This window comes from Salvelinus sp. IW2-2015, unplaced genomic scaffold, assembly GCF_002910315.2.
Source record: "Salvelinus sp. IW2-2015 unplaced genomic scaffold, ASM291031v2 Un_scaffold2640, whole genome shotgun sequence".
In the NCBI taxonomy this organism is placed as follows: domain Eukaryota; kingdom Metazoa; phylum Chordata; class Actinopteri; order Salmoniformes; family Salmonidae; genus Salvelinus; species Salvelinus sp. IW2-2015.
Genome location: NW_019943947.1, coordinates 5162 through 14994, shown reverse-complemented (window position 1 = coordinate 14994; position 9833 = coordinate 5162). Strand labels below are relative to the sequence as shown.

Below are 9833 nucleotides of genomic sequence, written 5' to 3'. Positions count from 1 at the left end.
ATAACTTACTGTAATCAGTAGTTGTTATACATTACCTGTAATAGTAGTTTGGTTATACATATTAGTGGTGTTTCATTCTGTAATAGTAGTTGTTATAACATTTACCTGTAATTGAGTAGTTTGTTATAACATTACCTGTAGTAGTAGTTGTTATAGACATTAACTGTAATAGTAGTTGTTTATAACATTACTGTCAGTAGTAGTTGTTATAACATACTTTAGTGAGTTAAACTCCTGTGAGTAGTTATATCTTGTTAGTAGTGATAACATAACCTGTATAGTAGTTGTTATAAAATTACCTGTAGTGTAAGTTTGTTAATACATTACTGTGGTAGTAGTTTGTTATACATTAGCCTGTAGTAGTAGTTTTGTTGTAACAATTACCTGTAAGTAAGTAGTTGTTGTAACATTACCTGTAGTAGTAGTAGTTATAACATTACCTGTAGTAGTAGTAGTTATAACATTACCTGTAGTAGTAGTTGTTATAACATTACCTGTAGTAGTAGCTGTTATAATTACTGAGTTTATTTGTTATAACATACTGTAGTAGTAGTAGTTGTAACATTACTGTGGTAGTAGTTGTTATAACATTACCTGTAGTAGTGTTGTACATTACCTGTGGTAGTAGTTGTTATAATTCTGTGGTAGTAGTTGTAATAACATTACCTGTAATTGTAAAATAGTAATAACCTCTTGCCTCGTTCTCTTCAGTGTTTACATCGCCAGTTTCCAGAATACACCAGGCCCATGATAGACCACTTGGTAGCCATGAAGATCAACCACCTGGGACGGGTAAGTCCTTTCCTGTCCTCATCCATGTCCTTTAGACTTTGATCAAATTCTTTCAAATACTGTTACTTGATTTAGTTTGCCCGCTACCATGAAACCAAAGGAATAGTCCAGAAGCTTCTCCAATGGAATAGTCCAGAAGCTTCTCCATGGAATAGTCCCAGAAGCTAAACCAATGGAATAGTCCAGAAGCTAAACAATGGAATTAGTCCAGAAGCTAAACCAATGGAATAGTCCCAGAAGCTAAACAATGGAATAGTTCCAGAAGGCTGAACCAATGGAATAGTCCCAGAAGCTAAACCAATGGATAGTCCAGAAGCTAAACCAATGGAATAGTCCCAGAAGCTAAACCATATTGAAATAATTCCCAGAAGCTAAACCAATGGAATAGTCCCAGAAGCTAAACAATGGAAATAGTCCAGAAGCTTTCCAATGGAATAGTCCCAGAAGCTAACATGAATCCCAGAGCTGAACCAATGGAATAGTCCAGAAGCTAAACCAATGGAATAGTCCCAGAAGCTGAACCAATGGAATAGTCCCAGAAGCTAAACCAATTGATAATCCCAGAAGCTAAACCAATGGAATAGTCCCAGAAGCTAAACCAATGGAATAGTCCCAGAAGCTTCTCCAATGGAATAGTCCCAGAAGCTGAACCAATGGAATAGTCCAGAAACTAAACCAATGGAATAGTCCCAGAAGCTAAACAATGGAATAGTCCAGAAGCTAAACCAATGGAATAGTCCCAGAAGCGAAACCATTGGAATAGTCCCGAAGCGAAACCATAGATAGTCCCAGAAAGCTAAACCAATGGATAGTCCCAGAAGCTAAACCAATGGAATAGTCCCAGAAGCTCAAACCATGGAATAGTCCAGAACTCATGAATAGTCAGAACTAAACCAATGGAATAGTCCCAGAAGCTAACCAATGGATAGGTCCCAGAAGCTAAACCAATGGAATAGTCCCAGAGCTCCAATGAATAGTCCATCGAGCCAGACGCTTCTCCAATGGAATAGTCCAGAACTAAACCAATGGAATAGTCCAGAAGCTAAACCAAGGAATAGTCCCAGAAGCTAAACCAATGGAATAGTCCCAGAAGCTAAACCAATGGAATAGTCCCAGAAGCTAAACCAATGGAATAGTCCCAGAGCAAACATAGAATAGTCCCAGAAGCTAAACCAATGGAAAGTCCCAGAAGCTAAACGCAATGGAATAGTCCAGAAGCTAAACCAATGGAATAGTCCCAGAAGCTAAACCAATGGAATAGTCCCAGAAGCTAAACCAATGGAATAGTCCCCAGAAGCTAAACCAATGGAATAGTCCCAGACGCTTCTCCAATAGAATAGTCCCAGACGTTTCTCCAATGGAATAGTCCCAGAAGCTAACCAATGGAATAGTCCCGAAGCTAACCATGAATAGTCCCAGAAGCTAAACCAATGGAATAGTCCCAGAAGCTAAACCAATGGAATAGTCCCAGAAGCTAAACCAATGGAATAGTCCAGAAGCTAAACCAATGGAATAGTCCCAGAAGCTAAAACAATGGAATAACGTCCCCAGAAGCTAACCAATGGAATAGTCCAGAAGCTGAACTAATGGAATAGTCCCAGAAGCTAAACCAATGGAATAGTCCCGGAAGCTAAACCAATGGAATAGTCCCAGAAGCTGAACCAATGGAATAGTCCCAGAAGCTGAACCAATTGAATAATCCCAGAAGCTAACCAATGGATAGTCCCAGAAGCTAAACCAATGGAATAGTCCCAGAAGCTAAACAATGAATAGTCCAGAAGCTAAACCAATGGAATAGTCCCAGAAGCTAAACCAATGGAATAGTCCCAGAAGCTAAACCAATGGATAGTCCCAGAAGTACCAAGCACACCTCAAGTTAGTATTTGTCGTATGTGTTTGTCCCAAGTGGGATTGTCCGTATGCCAGCCTGCTGCCATTAAAGCCTTGGTTCTGTGTTATAGCTATTAGAGTAGAAGCAGTTGTTATGTAATGGACAAAGTGGACTTCTCTCTCTGCATGTGTATCTGTTGTGTTGCAGGGTGATTCGACAGCTAGCGACAAAGGCTTTGCATAATCTGACGCCTCAAGCACCTGATTAATATGGCACAACAGGTGAGCTATGTCATTTGGTCCTGTTCCTGACCTGCTGTTAGACTACATACACAGTGTCTTACTGTGGAATGGACTGGGTCACATTCAGCTGTAGTTACTGTTCCCTTCCTGCTGTAACACAACACAGTGTCTTACTGTGGAATGGACTGGGTCACATTCAGCTGTAGTCACTGTTGTTMTGTCTGGGTCCTCATATCTGTCAAGTTGTTATTGAACGATGTATGTGTTTATAATGAACACACAGAGAACACACAGAGAGAGGTCAAAGGGCAGTAGGCCAGATTTGAAACTATAGTCAAATCGTAGACGTGCCGGAGGCTGTGGCATTACAGGTAGACCATCCAGGCTGGTAATAGTAAAATAAATTAACCACACACACACCCCTGTGCAGACTGTTGATGTTCTGTCAGGTGTCCCTGCAAAGAATGAAAAGACACATACAATAATTGAGTTAAAATGACGTTTTATATTTTGATGGTTTTATTTTCAGTTATGCCTCAGCTGTTGCCCATAGCGCTGGGCATTGATCTACACAGTCGCCATGGCGCCATTCTGGCATCTGCCGAGATCAGCCACGCCCTCTACAAGCTGGCCAATCAGAACAACAGGTACTGCAACCTCACCTCTCAACCAGCCAATCACAGTATTGGCCGTACTTATAGGAAAAACCACATAAACGTTGTTATTTTGTAAAATCCCATCCGCAATGACAGCTTTTGTTTTGAATATCGGAATTCAAAAAGGCACTCGCCCATCTGAGCGATCTGTTTCTYCKGARGCCTGGTAACCGTTGAARAACATGAMAAAAAAATAAGGAAACCCACACACTGAATAATCGGACYCCTCAAGCACCTGATTATATGGCCACAACAGGTGACACCCATTAATAAGCTTTACGAATCGGTCTCATACGTAGAYCTTATTAAACAGCCCTGTGGGGGTTTCCTTCTATTTTCTCTGTTTTGCATATCGACCCATGATTTSACTTCCTGATTTGACTTAAGCCCTTGGCTCCTAATAAAGTCATAGGTCATTGACCGTCTCTATATCTCTTGTAGACCCAACTGTGTGTGAGATATGTGCTATCTGGGGGTGTTGAACATTTCTGTTGTTCGCTGTGGACAGTAAAATTGTATTGTACTGGATTGTAGACCGGTGACGGAGCTCATCTCTTCAGACTGTGTGGATGGACTCAAGAGCATTCACCAGAGGGTTAGTTCACTTCTCGCTTGCTACTCTCTCTCTTTCTCTCTGTCTTCCACTACCCCCCATCTGTCTCTCACTACCCCCCGTCTCTCTCTCACTACCCCCCCCGTCTGTCTCTCTCTTTCTCTCTGTCTCTCACTACCCCCCCCCCCCATCTGTCTCTCACTACCCCCCGTCTCTCTCTCACTACCCCCCCCGTCTGTCTCTCTCTTTCTCTCTGTCTCTCACTACCCCCCCCCCCCCCCCGTCTGTCTCTCTCGCTTGCCCTCTTTCTCTCCTCCAGTGTCTTTTCACCCACATGCATGTTGTCTCAAGTGTTGACCATTCACCTGAGTCAGTACAACTGACTTGTACAACTGGTACAACTGACTCAGCAGACTGACAACATCAACATAGGTACATGTTAATGTTGTCAGTCTCCCAGTCAGTTGTACCAACATAGGTACATGTTAATGTTGTCAGTCTGCTGAGTCAGTTGACCAACATAGGTACATGTTAATGTTGTCAGTCTCCTGAGTCAGTGTACCAACATAGGTACATTTTAATTTGTCAGTCTCCTGAGTCAGCTGTACCAACATAGGTACATGTTAATGTTGTCAGTCTCCTGAGTCAGTTGTACCAACATAGGTACATGTTAAGTTGTCAGTCTCCTGAGTCAGCTGTACCAACATAGGTACATGTTGATGTTGTCAGTCTCCTGAGTCAGTTGTACCAACATAGGTACATGTTAATGTTGTCAGTCTCCTGAGTCAGCTGTACCAACATAGGTACATGTTGATGTTGTCAGTCTCCTGAGTCAGTTGTACCAACAAGGTACATGTGATTGTCAGTCTCCGAGTCAGTTGTACCAACATAGGTACATGTTAATGTTGTCAGTCTCCTGAGGCAGTTGTACCAACATAGTACATGTTGATGTGTGTCAGTCTCTGAGTCAGTTGTACCAACTAGGTACATGTTTGATGTTGTCAGTCTCCTGAGTCAGTTGTACCAACATAGGTACATGTTGATGTTGTCAGTCTCCTGAGTCAGCTGTACCAACATAGGTACATGTTGATGTTGTCAGTCTCCTGAGTCAGCTGTACCAACATAGGTACATGTTGATGTTGTCAGTCTCCTGAGTCAGTGTACAACATAGTACAGTTGATGTTGTCAGTCTCCTGAGTCAGTTGTACCAACATAGGTACATGTTGATGTTGTCAGTCCCTGAGTCAGCTGTTCCAACATAGGACATGTTAATGTTGTCAGTCTCCTGAGTCAGTTGTACCAACATAGGTACATGTTGATGTTGTCAGTCTCCTGAGTCAGTTGTTCCAACATAGGTACATGTTAATGTTGTCAGTCTCCTGAGTCAGTTGTACCAACATAGGTACATGTTAATGTTGTCAGTCTCCTGAGTCAGTTGTACCAACATAGGTACATGTTAATGTTGTCAGTCTCCTGAGTCAGTTGTACCAAATAGGTACATGTTAATGTTGTCAGTCTCCTGAGTCAGCTGTGACCAACATAGGTACATGTTAATGTTGTCAGTCTCCTGAGTCAGTTGTACCAACATAGGTACATGTTAATGTTGTCAGTCTCCTGAGTCAGTTGTACCAACATAGGACATTGTTTTTAAAGTTAATCACAAGTCTGTTCATCTCTAAACATGTGCGTCATGTGTTGGTTTTGTCTTCCAGCTATTTGACAGGAAGCAGTACAGGTCAGCACTGTTATTTTCCAAGTTTTACTCATTATTTTTAGACTGTTTCAGATTATTAACTAAAAAAAAATATATAAAAAAAAATGTAATGCCTCTTTAAGGTTTCAGACCAATATGTTGTGCGACCTCAACAAATATGTGTTGTTGTGTTGTGTGACACGCGTGCTGTTGTCCTGTCTGTGTAGGGGCTTTGGTGGTGAGCTGATGAGGCCTGCCGTCTGTTCCTCATTGAGAACATGTCCCTCTCCAAGATGCCGTTCAACGACGACCCTGTCATCAGTGGAGTTGCCTCATCGTCAGACCTCAGCTGAATGATGACTGCATCTAGCAGGGTTCCCAATCGGTGCCCACAGACCATATTCATCCCGCGGGGATTGATGTTGTTTTCAGACATTAGATAATAATGATCCTACCGTTAGAGCCAGAAGGTCATGTGTGTACTGTTCATACCACTGACACGTCATAACAGAGTAAACCCTGTCTGTTTCAGCTGCTCAGTGTGTCTGTACTGTTCAGACCACTGACACGTCATAACAGAGTAAACCCTGTCTTTCAGCTGGCTGGCAGTGTGTCTGTACTGTTCAGACCACTGACACTCATAACATAGTAACCCTGTCTATTTCAGCTGGCTGGCAGTGTGTCTGTACTGTTCAGACCACTGACACGTCATAACAAGTAAACCCTGTCTATTTCAGCTGGCTGGCAGTGTGTCTGTACTGTTCAGACCACTGACACGTCATAACATAGTAAACCCTGTCTGTATCAGCTGGCTGGCAGTGTGTCTGTACTGTTCAGACCACTGACACGTCATAACAGAGTAAACCCTGTCTATTTCAGCTGGCTGGCAGTGTGTCTGTACTGTTCAGACCACTGACACGTCATAACAGAGTAAACCCTGTCTATTTCAGCTGGCTGGCAGTGTGTCTGTACTGTTCAGACCACTGACACGTCATAACATAGTAAACCCTGTCTGTATCAGCTGGCTGGCAGTGTGTCTGTACTGTTCAGACCACTGACACGTCATAACAGAGTAAACCCTGTCTATTTCAGCTGGCTGGCAGTGTGCTGTACTTTCAGACCACTGACACGTCATAACAGAGTAAACCCTGTCTGTTTCAGCTGGCTGGCAGTGGCTGATAGATGACACCTTGAAGAGCCTCCACCTCATCTCACCTGGACCTAGGACGGTATCAAGGTACAGTACAGCATTCACATCCTTTTCCCCTAAACCTAACCATAACCTTAACTCTAACTGTTAAACCTAACCCTAAACCTAACCTAACCCTAACCTAACCATAACTTACTCTAACTGTTAACCTAACCCTAACCTAACCCTAAACCTAACATAACCTTAACCCTAACAGTTAACTAACCTTACACCTAACTTAACCTAACCCTTAACCTAACCATAACCTTAACCTAACCCTAAACCTAACCATACATTAACCCTAACTGTTAACCTAACCCTACAACCCCTTTTTCCCCTTGATTAAATAGTTTTTGTTCCTCATCAAATCTACGTGTAATACCCCATAATGACAAAGCAAAAACCGTTTTTTCTTTTTTTGCTAATTTATTAAAAATAAAAACTTTACTCTGTACTTTGTTGAAGCACCTTTGGCAGGATTACAGCCTTAGTCTTCTTGGGTATGACGCTACAAGTTGGCACACCTGTATTTGGAGAGTTTCTCTCATTCTTCTCTGCAGATCCTCTCAAGCTCTGTCAGGTTGGATGAGAGCTTGCTGCACAGTATTTTCAGGTCTCGTCAGAGATGTTCGATCAGGTCAAGTCCGGGCTCTGGCTGGGCCACTCAAGGACATTCAGAGACTTGTCCAAGCTACTCATGCATTGTCTTGGTTGTGCGCTTAGGTCGTTGTCCTGTTGGAAGTGAACCTTGCCCCAATCTGAGGTCCTGAGCCTCTGGAGCAGTTTTCATCAAGGATTCCTTCTTTGCTCCGTTCATCTTTGCCTCGATCCTGACTAGTCTCACAGTCCCTGTCGCTAAAAAACACCCCCACAGAATGATGCTGCACCACCAGCTTCACCGTAGGGATGGTGCCAGGTTTCCTCAGCGTGATGCTTGGCATTCATGCCAAAAGGTTAATCTTGGTTTCATCAGACCAGAGAATGTTGTTTCTCATGTTCTGAGAATCTTTAGGTGCATTTTGGCAAACTCCAAGCGGGCTGTCGTGCTTTTTACTGAGGAGTGGCTTCCATCTGGCCACTCTACCATAAAGGGCTGATTGATGGAGTGCTGCAGAGATGGTTGTCCTTCTGGAAGGTTCTCCCATCTCCACAGAGGAACTCTGGAGCTCTGTCAGAGTGACCATCGGGCTCTTGGTCACCTCCCTGACCAAGGCACTTCTCCCCCGATTGCTCAGTTTGGCCGGGCGGCCAGCTCTAGGAAGAGTCTTGGTGGTTACAAACTCCTTCTATTTAAGAATGATGGAGGCCACTTTGTTCTTGGGGCCCTTCAAAGCTACATACTTTTTTTTGGTACCCTTCCCCAGATTTGTGGCTCGACACAATCCTGTCTCGGAGCTCCAAGGACAATTCCTTTGACCTCATGGCTTGGTTTTTGCTCTGACATGCACTGTCAACTGTGGGACCTTATATAGACAGGTGTGTGTCTTTTGGAATCATGTCCAATCAATTGAATTTACCACAGGTGGACTCCAATCAAGTTGTAGAAACGTCTCTAGGATGATCAATGAAAACAGGATGCAGCTGAGCAAAATTTCAAGTCTCATAGCAAAGAGTCTGAATACTTATGTAAATATGGTATTTAAAAAAATTAAAAAAAATGTATATAAATTTGCTAACGTTTCTAAAATCCTCTTTTCACTTTGCCATTATGAGGGATTGTGTTTAGATTGCTGAGGATTTTTATTTATTTAATACATTTTCGAATAAGGCCGTAATGTAACAAAATGTGGAAAAGGTCAAGGGGTCTGAATACTTTCCGAAGGCACTGTATAATGGTTCATGTGTAATGTGGTCCTCCCACCCTGTAGGTGGCAGCGGTGTCAGCCCTAGCAGCTCTGTGTGAGCAGTACTACCAGCCCCAGCCAGGCATGGCTGACCCCCAGATGCAGGGTGGGTAGCTTGGAGGGTTACTGTACCAGGGGCCGGAGAGCGCCATTAGAAGGCTTCATAAAAACTAGCCATACACAGTATTCTGGATTCCTATAACTCTAACTCCTGTGATATAATCTGTCTGTGTCGTCTGTCTGTGTGTGTGTCTGTGTGTGTGTGTGTGTGTTTTCTTTGTGTAGAGGTCCTGGTGTCCCAGTATATAGCAGGGCTAAAGAGTACGGAGGTATTGACCCGATGTGGCAGTGCCCTGGCCCTGGGTTCTCTACCAAGATTCATGATCCATGGAAAACTACACCAGGTACTATATATCTGTTAATAACACTACACCAGGTACTATACGTAGAGAGATAGACATATATGTTTCCCATGTCCAATAAAGCCTTACATTGAATGGAAATGAAATTGAAAGAGAAAGAGAGAGAGAAAGTCTGAGTTGGATATATTGAAAGAAAAGAACAGTGAGTTAGAGAGGAAGGGTAAGATTCAGACAGGAGTTAGATGGAGTTGGAGACGGAGTTAGAAACGGAGTTAGATCGGAGTTAGAGACGGAGTTAGAGACGGGTTTAGGAGGACGAGTTAAGCGGAGTTAGGAGACAGAGTTAGAAACGGAGTTAGACAGAAGTTTAGACGATGAGTTAGACGGAGTTAGACGGGAGTTAGAGACGGGAGTTAGACCGGAGTTAGAGAACAGGTTAGACGGAGTAGACGGAGTTAGACGGAGTTAGACGGTAGGTTAGAGAGGAGTTAGAGAACGCGAGTTAGAGACGGGTTAGAGAACGGAGTTAGAGACGGAGTTAGATGGAGTTGGGAACGGAGTTAGATGGAGTTTGGAACGGAGCTTAGACAGAGTTGGAGAGCGGACAGGAGAAAGAGGGATAAAAGAGAGAAACATGAGGGGAGGACAGACTGACAGACAGGTCCTGCAGG

At 43.2% G+C, this 9833-nt stretch overlaps 1 protein-coding gene and 1 long non-coding RNA gene across 2 annotated transcripts in view; both read left to right on the top strand.

The window, feature by feature from the left end:
- Positions 1-794, top strand: part of LOC112074460 (uncharacterized) — a 5553-nt gene extending 4759 nt beyond the window's left edge. Inside the window, exon 3 of the long non-coding RNA XR_002894749.2 lies at positions 712-794. This is a non-coding gene — a long non-coding RNA (uncharacterized lncRNA). The remainder of the gene's footprint in view (positions 1-711) is intronic.
- Positions 795-2825: 2031 nt separating this feature from the next.
- On the top strand, positions 2826-9204 carry LOC112074459 (tubulin-specific chaperone D). Its single transcript, XM_024141632.2, has 8 exons — positions 2826-2904; positions 3395-3512; positions 4056-4116; positions 5787-5809; positions 5995-6088; positions 6929-7004; positions 8825-8906; positions 9086-9204. Exons 2-6 carry the CDS (start codon positions 3397-3399, stop codon positions 6944-6946), a joined length of 312 nt encoding a protein of 103 aa, XP_023997400.1. The 5' UTR covers positions 2826-2904; positions 3395-3396; the 3' UTR covers positions 6947-7004; positions 8825-8906; positions 9086-9204.
- Positions 9205-9833: the final 629 nt, after the last annotated feature.

Coding starts and splice junctions, on each gene's coding strand:
- LOC112074459 (XM_024141632.2), top strand. CDS start 3,397: ATGCCTCAGCTGTTGCCCATAGCGCTGGGCATTGATCTACACAGTCGC. Junction 4,117..5,786: donor TCAAGAGCATTCACCAGAGG/GTTAGTTCACTT, acceptor TTTGTCTTCCAG/CTATTTGACAGGAAGCAGTA. Junction 5,810..5,994: donor TTTGACAGGAAGCAGTACAG/GTCAGCACTGTT, acceptor CTGTCTGTGTAG/GGGCTTTGGTGGTGAGCTGA.